Source organism: Podarcis bocagei, assembly GCF_964188305.1.
Source record: "Podarcis bocagei genome assembly, chromosome: 2".
Taxonomy (NCBI): Eukaryota; Metazoa; Chordata; class Lepidosauria; order Squamata; family Lacertidae; genus Podarcis; species Podarcis bocagei.
The window spans coordinates 89,313,640-89,335,395 of NC_138126.1; the positions used below are offsets into that span (position 1 = coordinate 89,313,640).

A 21,756-nucleotide genomic window follows, 5' to 3' on the forward strand; every position below is an offset into this window, starting at 1 on the left:
CAGAATGATTTGCTGTAGCAAAATGAGGTAAAGGGATGTATGTTTACCTTTTAAGTCCCAATGACTTAACTGGCACCCTCAGGCTGTATAACTTGAAGTTTTACTCAGGAAATATTTGGTGGAAGTCAACATCACTCTTCCAGCTGTTCAGATAGAATCATCTCCCTCTCCTCGTGTGTACTATTCTGGGAGTTCTTCTGATGCGCGCACACCTTGCCAAAATAACCAATTTTTGGGTGTGACATGGTGTGCAGGGGGAAGCTTGCGCGGTGCTTCTGCTGAGGGGCTGGTTAGGTAAATCCCGTCCATTGAAATTTATCAACCAATCTTAGTCACAGTCATTCATTCCAATGAGTGTACTCTGAATGACATGTTGGAATGGCACACTAAGTGGTCTCAAAAGTGTCATAGCAGCATATATTTTCCCTTGAGTTCCTGTGCAGATTCTCCAACCTACCTACATCCAAACCAATACTATAAAAAATGCTATACCAAGTATGAGGTTCTATTTGTAAGGTGTCTATCATAGCCTACTTTCCATAATTTGTATTTGTGCAGCTGGGTCCCCTATACCTTACCCTAAAAAAATTGGTTGTAGCAGGATTTTCCCCAGGCTTAGTTCTATTTTATTTTTTTGCTTTTTTGCCATTCCCAAGACCCACACAAACTATTATTTTGTTCCAAGGAACACAGGCTTTGCCTGGGCAAGGAGTCCTGTTATGGTTGCTTGCCCTGCAAAAAGTCCAGTTCAGCATCTTATAAACAGATGCAAACGTGGATTGATCAAATGGACCCTCTTATAGGAGCCAGGAGTTATTATCCTTTAAACCAAAAGCCTCTGATCTTCCCTCACCCCATTCCCATCCTCAATATGCAGTTATGTTACTGAAGTCCAGCACAAAGCGCAGCATGCAATCACTTCTCAGGAAGAACGGAATAATAATTGTGAACTCGACAGTGACCTAATCTGGAACTCCCTACAGTGGCTACCAAGTTGAAAGCAACGAAGGATCAGCACAATGGGAATTCAAAGTCCTTTACTATTTTTTACTGAAGCAGAATCTTCCCTTACACACAGTTATCAGCCACAGAGCTGTTGCTTTCATTGTAAATCTTCTTGGAGGAGGGGGAGAATCAATCCTAATTTATTATCTACTCCCAAAGGTACATTGAAGTCAGAATGAGGAACATAAAGACTTCCATGGCCTCAGACAGAGTTCATCCATTTCAGCATTCCTGTTTTTGAGAGTGGCTAGACTGCCAGCTGGCTGTCCAAGGTAGACTGCATCTGAATCAGGTGTGTCCATTTAGTTTATCATGGCAAACAGCTAGTGCTAGACCCTGCACTGGAGCCAGTGGCCATCACGTCGTACAACAGCCTTCCATCAACTATCTGACAAAGCATAGTTTTTTTTAAAAAAAATCTGTCCTTGGTCTGTTTGGCAGAGGTGGAAGCATAGCCTGTATGTAGGGAAGAGATGGACTTGCCACAACACACACAATTCATACCTCCCCTCTTCCATTTAATTATAAAGCGTCCAGTATTTTGGCCTTTCCTCAAAGTATTTCAGATGCTTAATTGCTTTGATTGCCTTTTTGTGTGTGTATGCTGCAGGACAATGCATTGGGTCCCACCATTAGCCACGAGGTTAAATACTCATAGCTAAACAGGAGCAGCACATTATTGTTTTAAAAGATCAACTTCTGGTTGTAAGCACCACAAACATTGATACCTCTAGTATGCCAGTCCTGAATGAATTTGTTCTGTAGGGATGTTCATCGTTGACAACCCAGCTGCTTTTGGGTTAATCTCAATTTAAATGCCACATAGTGCTGAAAGTACCTAACAAACTTGTACTCAGCTGTAGGTTCTACTCACTTCGACTGAGCTTATCCCACGGTAAGCAGGTATAGAACTACAGCCTAAGGATCCTCAGAGTGTAAGAGCATCTGCAGGGCCTAAGATGCTGGTGCTGCATTACGGCTTCCATCATTCCTGGCCATGCTGGCTGGAAGTCCAACTTCTGGAGGGCTACAGGTCCTCCATCCATTTTAAGTCAAGGCAGCACATTTGGAAACAGAACAGAGGACATCCAGAGGCATACGTACTTATAGCTCAACCACTTGTAGTCCCAAAGTTGGACAGTTCCATCCCATGTTCATCAGCAAATGCTAGTTGCAATCACTTATTCAGAGGGAAATCTGAAGAATTAATAGGAAAGCTGCAAAGTCCATTAGAAGCATGTATTTTCTTAATTATCCTCCGTCCACTTCTTTCAGGTGGGTATGTGGGCTTAGATTGCATCACCATTTCCAAGGAGAAGCCCATGAAATATCAAGCATTTCCTTGATATTTCAACCATACACCCAAGGCATAACTGATCAGCAGTTTGAGGAATGACCACTTTGCCAGAGGCCTAGTTGGTTAAATGGCCCTAGAATATTTCCCACTCCCTGCACCCCCATTCGCTTTTCACCACCTGTGACATATTGCTTCTGCAGCAACATTGGGTGCTAGACCACCCCTGCACCATGATTGAAATAAGGATTTTAAGCAAGTTTAGGGAAATGTCTGTGATTCAGTCTCTGACTAGGTTAAGTAACTCTTATGTATTCAATTCAGGTAGAGCAGAGCTTTCCAAACTCTGTGTAGCGACACCTTAGTGTGTTAGTGTGTCGTGCAAATGTTCCCCGCTCTCTTCCTGGTGCTGGAAAGGGGTTAGTTTAACCTCCGGTTTGCTAGCAAAACTGAATTACTGTGTCACAAAATGATGCATGTCTAAAAAGTGTGTCGCCAACATGAAAAGTTTGGAAAGCTCTGAGGTAGAGGGCGCCAGGTGCGAGGTCTCACACTGAAGTGGGTGCACGTGATTCCCCAGCCCAGTCCATCCCAAACCTCCGGTTTCAGCTTCACATCCAAACTAGATTTCAAATAAAGGTTGAGATGAAACTTCGTTGGAACTGAGTCACCCAAAGTGATGGAGCACTTATTTGACCAGCTGTAGTATTAAAATACTATTTCTCCTCATTAGAATGGTCCAAATTAATTCCTAGCCTTTAAGTGTTTAATTTCTGGTCGCTAGATTAGCCCAGATCAACATAAAAGACTGTGCAATATGTTGTGTCCACCTTTACTAAGGAAACTTCGCCTTTGGATTTTGTAGATGTTGAATTAGGGAACACAAGCCCAGTTCACACCTCAGCACAGCCTTAGCCAAGGCCATTCCCCCTGCACAAATTTCCAAAACCTGTATGTTACAACCTGGGCCCATTGCCAACCAGCTCAAGCCTAGATCCCAAAGCACAAATCTGTTTTTTAAAAAACCACACAACCAGCCAACACCTTATCTGTGTTTTCATCAGCACAAGGTCATGTATATCAGCCCTTAAACTGTACTACAGTATATCTAGGAAGTTAGGATCCTGAAGCCCCTTTCCGTCTTGTCTCTTACATGAACTACCCTCTGCACTGACAGGCAACACAACCTTGTCCCATCCAAGCCTCACAGAGGAATTTTCAGAAAACTGCGCTGGAACAGCCTTGCTTGGCTTTGTCCATTCTAATCTACACCTTTCCACTGTGGATTATGAATGTCCTCTCTTCTTTCCACCCTGGCCAGTGTCAATAACAATGAAGTAAACGGGCAGCCCAATTCTATGCGCCCTACTCTGTTCCCAAAAGGACAGCATGAAGAGTTGGAAAAATCACTCCCACTGTTGAGTCATCTAAATTGGTTCCTAAAGCATTTCACCTCCTATGACAGCTCTTTTGACAACTGGTGGCCAATAAACAAAATACATATTAGAACCCAAAAATCTTGTTGTTTTTTTATTCCCAGCTCTGGACAAAATAGTAGGGTCTAGTGCAATAGGGGGCAACATGCAGCCGGTATGTAAGCCCCTGAGGCACTTTTGTGCTACAACATTGAGAACCTCTGCTTTCAAAGTTCAAACAATAGGTTTCTAGCCCTCATGGTTCCAAATAAAATTTTGAGAACATAAATTCAGTGTGCTCCTGTCTAGCTGTGCATTCCTCTAGGCATGCATGTTGGATTGTGTCTCGAGCTACGTACGCTTCTCTGTTTCTGAGTCACAACTAAACAGGGTAGCTACTGTCTATCCACTGATCCTCAAACTGTACTAAGGGCCTGTCTACATTCCAAATTTAAACCAGTTTCAACCCTCATCTGCCACGGCTCTAAAACAACAAATTCTAGGAACTGTCGTTCTGTAAAAGGGTCTAAGATACTACAAAAGAGTTCTCAGCAGCCTCACCAAAAGGTGTCCATTCCTACAGTTCTTTACAGAAAGCCGTGACAGTGAAACGAGTTTCAAACTGTTTGTGAAACAGATACTTACTAAGCAACTGGGGTACTCAAGAGGTGTGCCCTGAAAAATCACCAAGAAAGCTCAGATTTTGTGTTGTGTGCCATAGCTAGATCCTCTCCATTTGATTTGCACAAAGAGCCAATTTCACTGTAGTCTTTTTTACCACCCCCTCTTGCCTTTACAGTCTACCTTTGCGGGCTTGGCCTGCTTTAACAAGAGGAGATCCTTTCTTAAGGCAACAAAAACCACCACCCCATTTTTCGTAACTGAGAACAGGGCTATTTCCTTTCCTTGCTCTTTTCAGTCCCCAAAGTGTTTGCTCCACTTATATTATCTGCTATAGAAGCACCAGCTAAGCCACAGGGTTGTGAATATACACAGACGACAAGTCATCTGCCTCTGCTACTGCAATGAGACCTTCCCTAAACGCTAGGTGTTTCATTTTAGACCTGGTGATGGTGCAAATTGTTACCACACTTTTTACCCCAGTTGATTATAGCATTGAAAATTGAGCCAGAACTCCAGAGTTCTGCTCCCATCCCTGGACTAGTCAGAATACATCCCATAAACTGATTAGCAACACCACTAGGTGACATCACCACCCTCAAATAAAAAAGGAGAGAAAAAGAGAGCAGAACTCAGGACTTCCACCTCTTTTTACACATACTTTTGTCCTTTAGACACATGTTCATTTTAGGTGATCCAATACCCCTTCCAGAAGGCTAACAAGTCTGGGAATACTAAACCAATTGGGTTTTTTCCAGTTTAAATATTTATATATTTTTTTAAAAAATGGGAAGAAAGAAATAATAAAAAGCAGTTGACTCTGGGCAACGGCCATGAAAACTGGAAGAAAAGCCTACCCAAACAGAAAAGAGAATAAAAAGATATTTGATTAAAACCTCCTGACACCTTCAGCAGGCTCTATCTTTGTCTTCTTGAGAACAGCAACAAAGGGAGGGGAGCAGGTAGGACCATCAAGTGCTACTGTGGTTGCTGTTGTTGTGGTGGTAAAGGGGAAGGGGAAAGGGGGATGCTGAAGCACAAATTATCTCAATTAAACTGCGGCTGGGAAGAGGGACAAAAACCACATCTTTCCACCCTTTCCCAATAACAGACAATGCACTATGGTAAGTAAAATGCTGGGGTAAGTAACACAGACAGGTTGGGAGAAGGGTGGGGTTTTCTTTTTTCTTTTTTTGCAGCCCTCCCTCCCTGTCTTTCCTCTCTCTGGACAATCAGGGCAGAGAAGCCGCAAAGCCTGGATCATCATTTCTGTCCTCCCCACCATTTTCACAAAAATCTGGCCAAAGTCCTTCTTCCCCTTCCCACACAGCTGCTTCTCTTTGTTTTCATGGAGGCAGAGAAAGGCTGAAATGACTCGAGACAGTAGCGGTTGGCAGAGTCCCCGTTCACTTCTCCCCACCCAAGCTCTCCACACCCTTCGCGAGCTGCGCCCGTCCTCCTCAGCCCATGAAGGAGTCGCCCTCGTCCTCCTCAAAGTGGCACTGCTGCAGCACCTTGATGTGGTACTCGTAGATCTTGAGAGCAGGCCCCAGGCGGATGGAGAGGCCGGTCAGGACATCGGTGCGCTGCATCAGCAGAAGAGACTTCCCATCGATCTCCTGCAGCGGGAGCAACAGAGGGACAAAACAACAGGGCATTTAGGGCACAGGGACTCCCCCCATTAAGAGACAGAATATAGATTACACACACACACACACACACACACACACACACACACACTACTTTTAAGAAAGCAATAGTAGAGATCTGTATTAAGAAGGAATCCCCCTCCTCAGTGAACTGGAGGGAAGAAGGAAAGTGTTCTTTAAATCTAGACGAGCTTCCAGGTTGAGGAATGGATATAATTGAATTTATGCACATTTTTTTGCCTATCTTGAATGCTTAGTCCTTCCCCATCCTTTTAACACATATTTAAGCATTATCAATTACGATTCATGCCACTGGTTTAACACCCGGCCATCAACCCATTAGGCCTCCAACACAAGCATAGCTGTCAACTTTTCCCTTTTCTTGCGAGGAATCCTATTCGGAACAAGGGAATTTTCCTTTATAAAAGGGAAACGTTGACAGCTATGAACACAAGTCACCAGGAAATGCCCATCCTAAGCAGAATTTCATATTTTGAAATAGTCACAAGAGTATTTTTCAGTCTTTTCTATCTGAACACAGCGCATAGGAAGCACAACAACACCACTCTCTGTTGAGCTTAGGTCGCAACAGGGCCTATGCAAAGGTGGCTTGAAGGTGCAGATGTCCATAGACAGCATCCAGCTCACAAGGTGGGATGCTTCTAAGTGCAGATCCCTGAAGAGGGAAGCCTGACTTTGGCCTTTGTTGGTGCCATTGACAGCTGTAGTTGGACCAGGCAGAGAGCCTTGATTACAAGAGGAGAGAGGGCTGAAGGAGTGAAATCCCATACTAAGGGAAAGAGGCCCATGATGCAACATGCAGAGAGGGATGGGGAAGACGTGTGTGGGAGAACACTCTGGATGCTTCCTATGAACATAAACACACATTCAAATAGGATTGCTGAGCTCTAGTAACTATTTTTCCTGAAGCAAATAACCAGTCGGAAACAATGGTGGGGAGTGGCAATATGGATAACTGAAACAGATCTCTAATCATTGGCAAGCACCTCTGTTATTTGCAAGGCAGGTTTTTTAGCACGCAAGAAAACCCCACGGTGACTGCTGCTTTGATGTACAATCATATGCACCCTGGCTTGTGTTTTACATTTGACAAAGAGCCCCTAAGCAACTAGGAACCGAGTGTGCATACTTGCAAGTCCCTACCCTGTTAAACATTCAGTGCCCATGCCATTCAGAGCCTTCTATTTCACTAAGAGTTCCGCTTGAGCATTAATCCCCAAATCTTTCACTTGGTATCCCAAGGTTCTCACCTGTTCTTGAAAGGCAGATGCTTGCTCAGCAAAACCAGCTTCTGTGAAATAATCCACAACATCACTCACAGTCCATTCCACTGGGTCAGAAGGCTTCTCCTTCACTGAGCTACAAGGAGGAGAGAGAGAGAAAAGAGAATTCATACCCCAGGCATCCAATGGCCTCCTGCTCCACAATGAGAAGGGGACTTCTCACCAGGAATTAAAAAGAAGAGAGTGCATGCATGGATCCAGAATGGGAGGGGGGGGGCAGATCATAAAAAGAACCCAACTTGAGCAAGAGACAAGTTTTTCTGTACGGGGCCACCCAAACCCCACCCCAGTAATTTATTATGTGTATTTTTAAACCACACTTCAAATATACTGCGGGAAGGGGAGGGGTTACAAGAGTAAAACAAAATGTGAATAATAAAGTCAAATGCCGCAAAATGACAGAGAGCAATAACTTCATCTCAAAAGCTTGGGTAAATAAAACACAACACCTGCTTGGAGCTGAAAGGAAAAATAGCATCTTGTCAGGGAAACATCTTTGGGCAGAAGATGTTCCATCACTTGCTGGGGATCCACCAGCAAAAATAAACTTTCTCTGGTTGCCACCCACCTCACCTCAGTCAGTGAGGCATATCTGGAGACAGATGGCCCTTCAAGTTCCCTTTGAACAGGACCCACTAATGGAATGGAAGCCAGTGCAGCCGCATAGCACAGGCAAAACATGATCCTAACACCCAGTCCCAGGCAGCAATCAAGCAGCTGCATTCTATACGAACTGCAGCTTCTGAACAGTTTCCCAAGGCAGCTCTATAGACAGTGCATTCCAGCAGTCTATCTTGGAGGTTCCCAGAACATGGGTGACAGAGGCCAGGCTAACAGGAAGCCTATCCCAGCAAACAGGAAGGGAAGGTCCCCATTGAGAGGCACCAATATGGCATCACAGTCACACGAATATGGCAATGTGCAAAGCAGCCTAATGAGGACGTCTAAGTATTTCAACCCCACTGTGCCTGCTTCGGAATCTGAAGGGCAGCAGCAACTCATTTCCTCCAATGAAGGAGGGAGGCAGCTGAAGAAACTTGCAGGACTAACTTACTGCTTCCTCCTCTACTGCCACCACCTCAGCAGCCCCTCATTCACTCTGACAGCAGCTTCATTTCCCAGAGTGTGCAAAAGCTAAGTGCTGCTGCTGCTCCTTCTCTTAAGAACCAGCTGGGGTGAGGCAGCAGCTACAGCTCCTCCCTCATTTCCATAAGCACCAGGGTAGAATGAGGGGCAAGCTTACCCAGATGAAAGCCCTTCTAGATGCAGTCAGCCTTTACTCACTGCTGAAGACGTCTTGTCTGGTCCTTTTCTAAATAGGTGGTGGCACTGATGGCAGGGGACTCAAGTGTTCTCTCCTTACAGAGGGTCATAGGTGAACTAGCTGTCATTAAACAAATGGGTTTTTGGTGCCCACTCAAAACTTACGTGCAGCTGAAGGGTCTCCCATCTGCCTGGATGCCAGGTCTCCCAGGGGATGAGGGCACAGAGGGCTCAGTACCTGCAACAGCTGGTGACACTGGGAGAAAGTAAGAGAGAGGGAGAAAAAAAAGACACAAATGGGAATGGCCCTGGTTCTCTTACATAGCAATGAGGCTTTAACTAGCTGGTGAATGAATTTGTGCATGTGTATGTGCCTGGAGCCCTTTTGAGGCAGAGAACAAGAAGCCAGTTTTAATTCCCATGGCACAAACACCTGAGAGCCAAAGCCACCTTCCCACAATCTGACACCCCCCCCCCCCGCTCCTCATCCACCCATAATACCACTGACCTGGCCTAGGGCTCCTAGGCATAATTCTCAATAGTGAGTTGCACAACGACCCCAGGGGTCTATTTACACTGGAAAAACCTGTGCAATAATCTTATCACCATCTCCAATGGTTCCTCCATTAGGATCTTTTGCCATATCCCTCTAGGGCCTGGGTCTCCCAAGGAAAGTCAAGCTCAGCCAACTACTCCCCCCCGCCCTCTCGCCCACCCTATACCCTATACCTGCTCTGTCTGGCTGCTGATAGGCGCTGCCATCTTTCTTGCTGCCCCCCAGATGGTGACAGGCACTTTCTCCAGGCCAAGAGGCCTTTGTATGACATTGCTCATTTCCTTCATGGTGGGGACGCTCTGATCCTTTGTTCAAGGGCTGCTCCTCGAGGGAGTGCAGGTCTCTGGTGAGGGCACTGCTGGGTGGGATCTCTTTCCCACCATGCTTGCTGTCCTTACAGTCCCCGTTCACCTGGCCCATCCCAGGTCTGCTGTAGTTGCTGGCCTCATAATCTTGTGCCACCTCTGAACCTTCAGACATGGTGGAGGCTTCATCCTCTTCTTCTTCTTCCTCCTCTTCTTCTTCTTCACCTTTGACCTCCTCACCTGCCTTCTGCAAACATAAAAAGAATACATATATATTTACAAATCCAGGCCCTGCTTCCACAGCACCCCAGACTAATCACCCCTGTGTCTAACTCTCCAGGCTTACTCCATGTTGGTGCCTCAAGTTCCTTGTTTCACTTTTATTGACTTTACAGTACTGTCCTACACATAATTGTTGTTAATGGTGCTTACTGCCAGGCTAAGGGTGTATGGGATTGTGGCCTTTTGCTATGCCAACTTTCCTGGGAGTTAAGTACCACTGACCTCTGTGGCTGTTACTTCTGTCTAGACATATAAACAGGATTGCACACTTTGACAACTAAGCCAATCTACTTCCAGGTTACAATGTAATTTTACTCGGAGCCATTTCTTGTAATCCTGCTTCAGTTTCCCCTATTTGTTCAAAATGAGTTACTGTACAGTGGTACCTCTGGTTACACACTTAATTTGTTCCGGAGGCCCGTTCTTAACCTGAAACTGTTCTTAACCTGAAGCACCACTTTAGCTAATGGGATTCCCGCTGCTGCCGCGCCGCCAGAGCACGATTTTTGTTCTCATCCTGAAGCAAAGTTCTTAACCCTAGGTACTATTTCTGGGTTAGCACAGTCTGTAACCTGAAGCATATGTAACCTAAGGTACCACTGTACTTGGAACCAGTGGTGTTGCTAGTCTGGGTAAAGGCCTCCACAATACTACCGCAAAATGCTCAGAGGCTCTTTGAAACACAGCAGGAGCCTTCTAATCCAAGAAGAGATGGAATCAAACTTCAGCCACACCATCCCTCCACTTGGCTTTGTTGTGCAGATCCGCCTAGATTTATGGAAATCTATTGCCATCCTTGTAACAGAAAACTTGCCAAAAATAAGAGAGAACTGAAAGGGGCTTCTTTTTACTGGACTGTAATTGTATTCTACCCTTGATAATTGCTCTGATCCTTACTGGATTGGGTTACATTCCAGAGCTGGTCACCCTCCTGACATGAGGGTGACATGATTTCTCCTTTTCTGCTCCCCCCTCCGCTCCCCGTTTGCATTCGCTGCCTTACTACTCCCACCACCTCCCGACCTTACTGGAGGTTACAGAACCCTTTAGGTCAAGCACAAACTGACTCTTTGTTCTGTGTTTATACGGAGCCTGGCACGGCCTGAGTTTGGCGGGGGGGTGGGGGTGGCGAGGTCGGAGAAGGGGCCACTGTCCATGGCCCGACGTGCATCCTCAACGCCGCACAAATGTCACCGGAGGGCCACGCACGCAGGTGAGCGGAGCCTCTCCACACGCCCGGGGTTGGTTCTTACCCGCTCCCCAACTCGGCCCCGCAAGTTCCCCGCGGACCAGGCGGAGTTGTGCCATCCAGCGGCGGCCTTTCCGCTCACCTTCCCACAATACTTCGGAACTGCACGGGAGAATGTCGCCCCGTCGAAGCCCAGGCACCAATCGTGGCGCCCCCTCCCGTGCCAAAGCGATTTGATTGGGCGCTGCCCATAACTCTTCCTCCCAGACACACGCACACCTGCGCGAGCGCCCGCTGACAACATTCGGGGGGCTGGGCGCCGTCTGCCCTCCCCGAAAGCGGCTCCTCTCCGGCGCCCGCCCCTCCGCTCCCCCCCCCGCGCGCCCAGTGTTCGGGCACCCCCTGCGCGCGCACTCCTCCGCTAGGTCCGTTTCCGTCCTGGGGAAGCTCACCTGTTCCCCTCAGCCCGTGCGCCCCCGCCGCCCCGCCCCCACCCCCTCCCCCCGCGCGCGCCGCGGCAGCCCCTCACCTTGTTCCTGTAAGCCCTGGCGCTGGGCGCCCGGGCCTGCGCGCCTCTCTCCGCCCTGGGCAAGGCGACGCTGTTGCCGCTGCCGCCCCCGCCCCCGCCGCCACCCAAGCGGGTCCTCTCCAGCCGCTCCTCTTGGAGCAGCCCCTGCGCTCGGCCTCGAGTCACTCGGCCGCCCCCCGGCGCGGCGCCGTCGCCGCCCAAGTAGCGCACAATCTCTCGCAGGCTGACGGGGGAGGGCTCCTCCGGGGCGGGGGCAGGCGGCGGCGGTCGCTCCCGGCCGGTCCGACGAGGAGGCGGCGGCTGCGGCGGTGGCGGCGGAGGAGGTGGCGGCGGCGGCGCGGCTGGCTCCGCGCGGGGCGCTGCACGCTGGGAGGACCGGGGCGTCGCGGTGGCGGCGGCGGCGGGAGCGCTGGGCGGGGAAGTGCGGGCCGGCCGCTGCGGGGCCGCGGGGCTGGCGGCGGGCGTTCCGCCTCGCCGAGGCGGCTGGACCCGCGCAGCGTTGCGGTACGAGATGCTTCCCTTGTAGCTGACGCGGAGCACGGCGCGCTGCTGGATGAGCTTCTCCAGCTCGGCGCGGGTGCGCTCCGGCTCCGGGCCGTGCCGCCGGCGCACCATGCGGCAGATGCGCTCCAGGTCCGGGCGCGCCTTGCGCGAGCGCAGCGAGTCGATGGTGTCCAAGATCCACTCCTGGTAGCGCGGCGCCTCCTGGCCCGGGGGCGGCGGCGGGGGCCCGGCCATGGTGTTGCCGCCTCCCCCGGGGCTTCGCTGCCCCCGTGCGCCGCTCCGCCTTGGCCTCAGCTCTTGCCCGCGCGGCGCCAACTAGACCCTCCGCCCGGCAGGCGCTGCTGCTGCTGGAAGCGGCGGCGCGCGGGCTGGTCCGGGCAGCGCGAGCTCCTCCCTCCCCTTCCCCCAGCCGCACGCGCCGCCGCCTCCACCACCGCCCGAGCGGGACCCGCAGCCGCTTAAGGAGGCGCTGTTGCCTCCCGTAGCCTCCCTACACTTGGCGGCTTAAGGTGGAGCAGGAGAATTCGCAGCGTCCCCTTAGCGGCCGCGCCGGCTGGAAAGGGCGCTCTCTGGCCGCCTCAGGCAGAAGTCAACAGCAGGAATCCGGCGAGTACATAATTCTTTTTTTAAAAAAAAACAACTCGCTGGCTGTTCCATTTATAGCAGCAGGAGTTTCAGCGGCGGATTTTAGCGGAAAGTGGAATAGAAGTTTTCCCCTCAGCCTGCAACGCTTAGCTTTCCTCTCAAACGCCTGTCTTCATTTGCCCAATTTACGAACCTGACCTCCTCCTAGTCCACATTTATTCACTCAAAACTACAGCGGTCAGCGTCCACGCCCTTGCTTAATCCCGATCGCTGAAGGTTTGTCCTGCCTGCCCCTGTACACTTGTATTTCCTGACTACAGCAGATAAATGCGAGCGCTCAAATATGGAAGGAGATCAGAACCTCTATGTTTTGCTTTGTGTTGTTTTTTTTTAAGGCGGCTGTAAAGAGAGGAAAAATGTCCCTCCCAGCCACCACTCCTTCACTTCCTATGACATTTGCTTTTGCAGCCCTATGCTACACCATTAAGGTTTCAGTTCTGTGCACAGAGAAGCAAGCTCCACTGAGCATAGTGAGACTTTCATCCAAGTAAATACACAGAGGTCAGACTGAACTGAACTCTTGCAGTTGTCACAACCAGTTGGCCTCTGGTCACACTAGGATGTCCTGCTGTAAACTCTCACAGTCTTGGGTACCCTCCTCCGACTCTTGTTCTCATACACTAGAAATGTTAGAAAGGAGGCCCTTAGATTTCACAATAGGTTGCATTTTGATTACTGTACTCTTCTTTTTGGCCAGGACCCCAGAGTTTATGATGTGATGACATAACAAAATATAAGCTGCTAAAACATAGTTTAAGAGGATAAGTAGGATCAGAAAGGGGAAGCTTGTACCTGTTTCTATTATGGTTAAGCAATTAATTGTAACAGTTGGATCCCCGCAGCCCCAGAAGTCAGAATCTAAGCAATGCTAGGAATATTGACTATTGAATTTCAAAGAGATGAGACAGGAAATCTGCAGTAGAGTGACTGAGGCCTTGAGTATATTTTCTCTGTACTGATGTACTGTAGGGCTGTGAAATTTTCACAAGATGCCAAAGGCTAGCACACCACACCACACTATTCATTTATTTGTGAACACGAGTTGCACTAAAGCATATCCATAGTAAATAGTGTGGTAGTTATTGTTCACGTAAAAGTCAGCAGTGCACGTCAGCACTACCAACTTAAGCTATGTCTGGTTGAAGTCAGTGCTATTGTCCATCTTCTCTACCTGCTAATTACTCAAGTCCTGACCAAGCTAGACCAATCTTCATGACAGTCATTGGGTAGTGCTAGCTTGCAGAGGAAGGGCAGTGCTGCACAATGTTGTGTACGCGGATGCTGCTCCACTTTTCAAGCTGTAGGCCCTTGCACAAAACGGGAGCTACTACCAGGCATAGGGGAACCCCAAGATTTGTAGCAATACAAAAAAAAGTGGAAAAAAGCCAATGGAAGGAAATCTCAAAGCAGACCAATGAGAACAGCATGCTCAGGAGCCAGAGACTGACTAACTGGTTTGAGGGAGGGAGTGGTTGGAATCTTTAATAGCAGCACTCAGCAGTGCATCGTATTGTTGCAGCTCCAACTTCTATATATATTTCCAACAACACATTGCAATAGCGTGGCCAAGAATTAGAATACAGAGGCAACGTAAATAGGAACAGGCTCGGTTCTCGGTGAGAGATGCGTTGAATGTCTATGCAGAGTGCAGCAACCTACTAAACTATATAGTAATGAGTTCCTGCAGTACACTGACCATCATAAGAGAGACAGTAGTGATCTGCTTTATGCCTGGGGCAGGAGCAAGAATAGGGGAAAAGTGAATAAGGGATCCTACAGAACAGAATCCCTTCCTTGTTGATTCTGGGGGAGAAGAAAAGCATCTGCTTGGCTCAAGGTAGGACTGGGGGGAAACCTTGCATCAAAAACCCTAGCGAGCCACTGCCAGCCAGTGCAGACAGTACTAAGTTAGATAGACCAATGATCTGACTCAGAATCAGGTAGCTTTCTATGGCCCCAAAAGCAAAATGGATAGTATAAATTGAGCAGCCATGCTAAGTTACCATGAGTTTTAACATTGCACTATAGACTACTACTATAAGTTGAGGACAGCCGATAAGGATATGTTAAGAGGTAGCTTTCATGAGTTATATTCCCAGTTCCCACATATTGCAATTAGGGCAGAATAACAGGGTTTTGTGTCTTCTTAGGCTGTACCTGTTTAACTCAATGCTTTCCCCAATGCTAATTTTGTGAGAATTTCCAGTCCATCTCAAATCATAGTTTTTCCAGTTATAGCACAGGTAACACGATTTAGCAGTGATGTGGACTGTGGGAAGCAGTAGCTTTGATCCACCCCCATTACTGATGGGAAAGAGGCACTGGAAAGGGAAGCAATATGCCCATGTTCACAAGCTGAGTCAGTGAGAGGAAGTGGTCAGGAATGAACTGCCTTCATGCCATCTCTTTTTCAAGCCCTCCTCCCTTCCAGAGGTGGGAATAAAGCACTGTAGCTTTCAGTATGTTTTGAAACTACCAGTCCACTTGTTTTACTTTAAAACTCCCAGTGTGTCAAACGAATGATCTTTTCCAAACTGAAGCATTTGTGCCCTCCAGAGAGATTTCAAGAGCAACCGCCTTGAAAAATTGCAATAGCATTTTGGTTACTCTTAACATCTCTCATTTGTGGTTTTCCTTAAAACACCAAGGTTCAAGAATTCCAGTATTTGCTGGCAAGCAAATGCAAGGTTTCCAGGCATCCTGAACAGAGACAAGAGCATGCCAAATGTGGCATTCCTCTTGAGTATACAACTTTAACATATATACACATCAGTTATCTAAATCTTATGTAAAAAGGATATTATGCAAGTCAAATGGCCTGAAGACTGCACACACACAAACACACACACACATAGTTTAATCCAACTTGAAGATACCTAAACAGCTGATACATTGAAATTGGGGTATGATTCCTTACATAGGGCACCGGAGCCTGTCTTACGTGACAGGAAAAGGGGCAAGTTGCGTTAACAAGTCTGTGTTTGAGACATTTAACTTTGTGCTTCTGGGTTTTCAACATTCTCTAGTGTTATAGTGTCTTTTGTACCAACTTTCTTGCATAGTAGCCATGAGTTGTATGTGGACCTATTGAGAGGCCGCACGGTTTCAGACAGCTCCAAGAAGCTGCAAGAACTGTAGGCAGTCTCACTGGCCTACAACTTCTGCACCCTGTTAGCTTTGGAACGCTGGGGATCACTGTTAACCAAGTGCTACCCTCCTGAGCAAGACTTTGCTCATCACCAGATGTGGCCTCCTTGCCTGACCATCATGAAGAGAAAAAAGTGCTCAATGGGGACCAGATAGGGTATCAGAAGGCAATTTAAGAGGAAGACAGGTACGCTTGAGAGATGAAAAGTGGTTTGAGAAGGGCTTCAGTTCCCATGTGTACACACACACACACACACACACACACACACACACACACACACATTTTTGTCCCACTGCCATCTCTGGTCAAAAAGATTTTGCAGTTTTTGAAAGTAATACCACAGCTATTAACCGGAGGTGAAAGTGGAATTCCTCTTCCAAACTGTCGTCAACATTGGGGGAAGGTGGAGTGAACAAACTACAGTGTATCTGGGTTTAGCTAAGAAAATTAAAAAAGGAACCAAAAAGGATCTCATAGCTCCAAGAAGTCTTACCTCTGTATGAACTGGGAAAGCAGCTAGCATGCTTCAAATCAAGTGGCATCCCTTTGCTGTTCAGTCCCTAATGCTTGTTATTCTCAGAATGACCCATTCACTTTTAGAACAGTTCACCCTAGTTTTCCAGTGCACCTCATTCCATCACTTCACTTGAGCAGACATCTCTTTAGAAGCCAACTTCAGTCGAACTAGAACAAGAAAGGAGCCTTGTAGCAGCATGAAAAACTGTTCTAGCATCCTAGCTAGCTAATGCAACACAAAAAAGTTAGTTTGTAATGTGCCATAAGCTATTGGTAGGCTGTCACTTTTTCAAGCCAAGCCTGAAAATATGTACATAGAAAAAGCAAAATTTAGATTAAGGAAAAGAGTGACATTATAGCCAACTACAGTTGCCATACATCTTGCTGAAAAAGTTCTTTAACTATGATGATAAGCAGAGGCCCCAAAAGCAAAACACAAATGTCCAGAGACCTTGCAATATAGTTGTACCTCTGGAGACTAATACAATTAGTTTTCTCAGAGACAGTGTTGATAATGGTTGATCTCTTACAAGAACAGGAATGTCTGTGTACCATTAAAGTGGTTTATATTTTGTCTGCCCAACTTTCAATGGCCTTGAATGGATGGATTTTGTACTAGGAGACTTTGTACAACACTATAGTTCAGTGTTGCCCAACCTTGGGCCTCCAGCTGTTTTTGGACTACAACTCCCATCATCCCTAGCTAGCAAGACCAGTGTTCAGGGATGATGGGACTTGTAGTTCAAAAACAGCTGGAGGCCCAAGGTTGGGAAACACTGCTATAGTTCATTACGTAACTCGACATGTGACATTTATTTCACATACAAATAGTGTATTCTTTTGTAATCAGCAGGGTAGGAGCTTTCTACAAATATCAACATTCTATGGCTCTATCTATCTGTCTATCTATCTAAACACACAGGTCCAGTGAATCTGGCAATTGTGGAATGCTGGTGTAAACTTTAGGTAACAGACACGTGATCCCATTTTCACAGCTGTTTGATAATCTTAACTTTCCATCTTTAAGATGCTAGCAGAATTCCCACAAACTAAAAATTAAATAGTCTCAAAATATCACTTATATTGCTACTGCATTATTGATTGGCTAGTAAGTTAAAACTAGCTAATCCATTTTGTTAGCTGACCTCCTTAAAGTTGATCAGGACAGACAATACCCTCAATCTATGTACCTTCAGGCATGGCAATTAAACCATAGGTAAAGAATCTCACTGTGTCAGTGGCAAATGTGAGCACACATACTGCTCTCTAAGAAGATATATTCCATAACTTCCCATTCAGTGCCATCATTTAGCACCTGTCATTTGGAAGGCCCAAGTACTGTCTCCCGTCTTAGCGTTCAAACTTCTCAATGTCATCACAGCCCCTCGCTTCTTCCTCTTCTCTGCACCACCCTGTCTTAAGTCACACTTCAGAAATAAAAATTCAGGTTTTTTTTAAACAAAACTTTATTGGTAATAGTTTCAAATATGTTTACAACAAAGCACACTGTTAAAGAGGAAGTAGGGTTTGTTTTTTTCTCAGTGAAACAAGTTTTGTTGGATTACATAGAAGTGTTTTTTTCTGAGGCAGGGAGCTGGTGGGTATTTTAACTCCCGCTGTCTCCCCAACCCAACACAGAAGAGGCCAATGAGCTATTGGTGGGAAGAGGACGACGAGGAGTTGGAGGGGCAAGCAAAGCTTGCCTGCTCCTGACAGCGCTTCTGTATGTGTTATATGTCATCTATCAATCTAAAGAAGACTGCTTTGCTCCCCAGCCACAGAAAGAAAACAAAAGAAAACTAAACTGGTGAATATAGAGTGTGTTTGGAGTGGGGTAGGTGAAGACAGAACACAAAGAGGCATTGCATTGGAAAGGGAGGGGGAGGAAAGAGTCGGAACAAATTAAATGGAGAGAAATGGGCTCCCCCTCCTCATCTTTGAGTCACAGCTCCCTCCGCATCCATGAGAAAAGACTCTAATAAAACAGATGCCACCTCTCATTCCCTGTCAGAACTGCAGGTCAAAATGGAATGGGCCTTCCCAACACTTTCGTTTCTAAGCCCCTACCCCACCTCCATTTACACCGGGATTTACATTTTCCACTCCCTCCTTACCGTCTTAACATTAAAAAAAACCCCACATAGCAGGCCGATGGAGCCCTTAAGGACCGGTGCGATGGAGTTTCCACCAACAGACTGGAAAGATTGTTGTATTACAAAAACAGATGTCAGAGGTTTGAGTTGGGAAGGGTAGGATCCCAGCAGCCAATGCATTTTGCCTGCGACGGTCAAGCTCTATCTACATGGATTTTCTCCCACCCTGATGGCTCACCAAACGGGAGAGGCCCCTTTGAACCATGGCAACTAGCTAGAGTCTATCTGATGTTTCACAGGGTGGACTAGATCCTGCTTGTTTCTCTTCCGTTCAGGCAGATGCTCCAAGAGTTGCCTGAAGTGGGGAAACTCATGTTGGGACATTTGGATTGGAGGGTGGTGGTGATGGGGAGACTAGGGGAGGGAGAGGGAGGGAGGGAGGGAGGGAGGGAGAGGGAGAGGGAGAGGGAGAGGGAGAGAGAGAGAGAGAGAGAGAGAGAGAGAGAGAGAGAGAGAAGGGGTGTGTGCACATTTAAGAAAGACAAATTGAGACAAGCTTCTTTCTCTCAGTATGCCTTTGCCAGCTGGCAACCAGTCACTGCTCCCTCCTACAGGTGTGAAAACTATTGCCCCCTTCTTTCCCCCAAAATAGGGAGACAAAGATTGGAAATAAAGTGTTTTTCTATCCAAAAAACACACACAAATTCTTCATGCTAAAACTCAGTTGTTTTTACAGAGTTAAAATTCCGGCTGAATTTAATTTAACGGTGCGGGAGACAGAGCGTATAAAAAAGCACTGTGCCCTGCCTAGACTTTTAAAACCCTTTTTTATAAAGCCAGTCAACTATTTCTTTAAACTTTTTATTTAAAGATAATAAAAGGGGCCTGGAAAGGGGGGGGGGGCTGATAAAAGGACAGGAGTTGTCCCATAGGGGAAGGTGAGAGGGTGGGGCCATTAACCTGTTCAGTGCTGGTCTAAACACCAAAGTGCTGTGTGGATGCGGTTATTTCTTGCCCTAACCCCCCCCTCCAGAAATTCTTGCAATGCCCCATGAACCAGACCTTTCATAGGGGGTGATGAATGGCAAATATATCCCCTTTCCCCTAAAAAATAAAATAAAAATAAAATAAAGCCACCCATAAACCAGGGACTGTCCAATTAGGGTTTGTGTGTGGTAGTGGTGGAGTCAATATGAGGAGGAAGGGAATTTGTTTAAAACCTGCCTGAGAGTGGCTGGGAGCCACCTTACAGCTTTCAGTGGGAGGTGGATGGATGGCACTCCGACTGCTGCCTTTTCCACAGCTTCAAAATGAACTCCCCTTTTCTCTCTTCTGCCCAAACAGATTCAGGTGAACCCCAACACTCTCCCACCTCCCCAAATTAACATATAGGCAAGGAACTCTGGCCCTTGGGGCTGATCAAATCCAGCCCTTCCTTTTCCTGGGCACACAAAGCAAGGGGGACTGGCCCTAAAATTCTGCAAACTCCTTGGCGCACTTCTCACTGATGGACACCCGGATCTCCTCTTCCTCGTAGTCGTCAAAGTTACTTGTGTCGCCGGGGCCTTTGCACTTTGGTATAAAGGGAGCTTCCACCTGTGGAGGGGAGGGGACAAAGCGAGGAGTTATTAGGGATCGTGTCTGCATGGGTTTAGGAGAGAGAAATACCATTCGCTGTGAAATTGGGCTCCCTGCAGGGTTATTGGTTTAAGCCTTCTCAATTTAACCAGAAACAAAAATAGGTGGGCAGGAGAGAGAGAGTGAATGTCATACAGGGGAACCTCGGGGTTGGGGGGCAAATGTACTCCTCTCTGAACTGTGGGACCCTCCCCAGACACACACCTCCCTGGCCCCCCTTGCCTGACTGGAATAGGTCCTTGGGCTCTGGTAATACCTCTTGTTTGCCTGGATGGAAGGCAGAGGTTGTGGGTGTGTGCAAACATCTGTAGAAAGGAGCCTATTGTACCATAAAATGCACATCCACTGCTTTGCTCACTTTGGTCTCTGGCTTCACCCACCATCAGCATGTGGTCCCTGGAAGGCTGCCCAAAAGGGAATGTGGCCCTTGGATACAGCTGAGCCTATTCCACAGGCAAGGAGAGCAACATGAGCTCTTCCTCACTCATAGCTTAAGCCCGCTAAAGGGCAAGCCAGACATGCCTGTGCTTTTTAATCAGGTCCTTGACTGCTTATCTCTCAGGTGGGGCTGAGATCTACTTTCTGAGTATCAAAAATGAGTTGGCAGGAGAGGGGAACAAAACTTTCCCCTCGTTTACCTTGCCACACTTGGGTTACTTTAATCTTCTTTCCCTTTAGCCCACTCTACTTCCAATACTGGAAGTGGTTTGGGGGGAAAGAATCTCAAAGCAGCATTATACACCTTTAGGCGCAAGGCAAAAATGTTCCTTTTTAACCAGGCCTTTGGTTGATTTGATTGACATCCTATGCCCTTTAAGAATGTGGTACAGTATTTTTTTGCTTTGTTGGGGTGTATTTATTGGGTTGTTGTTTTTATTTTGATAATGTGTTTTGTGGTTTTATATTTTGATTTTGTTTTGTGAACCACCCTGAGACATCCGGATATAGGGCGGAATATAAATTCAATAAATAATAAATTATAATTATAATAAAACAAAAAAGAAAAGGGAGGACGGAGTAGCCCTTGATCCCCTTACTTGTGTGCCCACCCTGACATAAAACATGGCTCTCCCCACACCTGCACGTTACAAGCAAATAGGCAGACTGAACAAAAACGCATGTCTTGTTTGGCTCTGAATCAGGCCCAGCCAAAATGGAAGCTGTACCTACTGACCCCTGCCTTGCTGCTCAGCTTCCTCCTCTCAAGGCAGAGATGCATTTAATTGGGCCTGCTATTTTCCCCCAGTTTAGGAGGAACTGAAACTTATAACCTTCATCTCCAGAATATTTGCAAATTAGGTAGGCAGCAGAACTAAGAGTGAACACAGTCAACGACATCATCCTATCCTGCCTCCCTTCAGCTTTTTCATAGAAAGGGATTTCTCAGCCCTGCCCTCTCATCATGTTCTATGGGCAATTACTTTCATATGGGCCACTAGCAGATCCTATACCAGGAATGGCCCTCCAGACTGTGCTGGATTCAAACTCCTGACCAGCACTGGTGGGAACTGGAGTCTGACAACATCTGGAAAGCCACAGGCTTATACCGTGGAAAGCAACATGTAACCAGAGGTGGTTTTTAGCATCCAGATGCCATTAGCAGCTGTGGGGTTGAAGCTTTCAGTCAAATTCACAAAGGGAAGGTCTAAGAGAAGACATGACAATTTCCAACACAGCTGCAACAGTGGATTTAACTAGATCCTGGGATCTTTTCACAGATAACTAATAATCACAATATGTCCCGAGATCCTATATCATTAATATTGGGCCTGCAAGTTCCCCTCTTCTGACTGCACCTTC

General features: G+C 47.1%; 2 protein-coding genes across 6 annotated transcripts in view; both read right to left on the bottom strand.

Annotated features, from left to right (window-relative positions):
* Positions 1 to 3,816: 3,816 nt before the first annotated feature.
* Positions 3,817 to 12,290, bottom strand: SAMD1 (sterile alpha motif domain containing 1). The gene is made up of 5 exons (XM_081181658.1): positions 11,413 to 12,290; positions 9,281 to 9,659; positions 8,717 to 8,807; positions 7,256 to 7,364; positions 3,817 to 5,954 (listed from the first exon to the last, which is right to left on the bottom strand). The coding sequence occupies exons 1-5, from the start codon at positions 12,148 to 12,150 to the stop codon at positions 5,796 to 5,798; spliced, it is 1,476 nt and encodes a 491-aa protein (XP_081037784.1). The 5' UTR covers positions 12,151 to 12,290; the 3' UTR covers positions 3,817 to 5,795.
* A 6,457-nt stretch (positions 12,291 to 18,747) lies between these two features.
* PRKACA (protein kinase cAMP-activated catalytic subunit alpha) overlaps positions 18,748 to 21,756 on the bottom strand; it is a 61,212-nt gene continuing 58,203 nt past the window's right edge. For all 5 annotated transcript variants that reach the window (XM_081181662.1, XM_081181665.1, XM_081181663.1 and 2 more), the window contains exon 10: positions 18,748 to 19,914. In XM_081181662.1, coding sequence (XP_081037788.1) covers positions 19,789 to 19,914 — 126 coding nt within the window. In that variant the 3' untranslated portion in view covers positions 18,748 to 19,788. The remainder of the gene's footprint in view (positions 19,915 to 21,756) is intronic.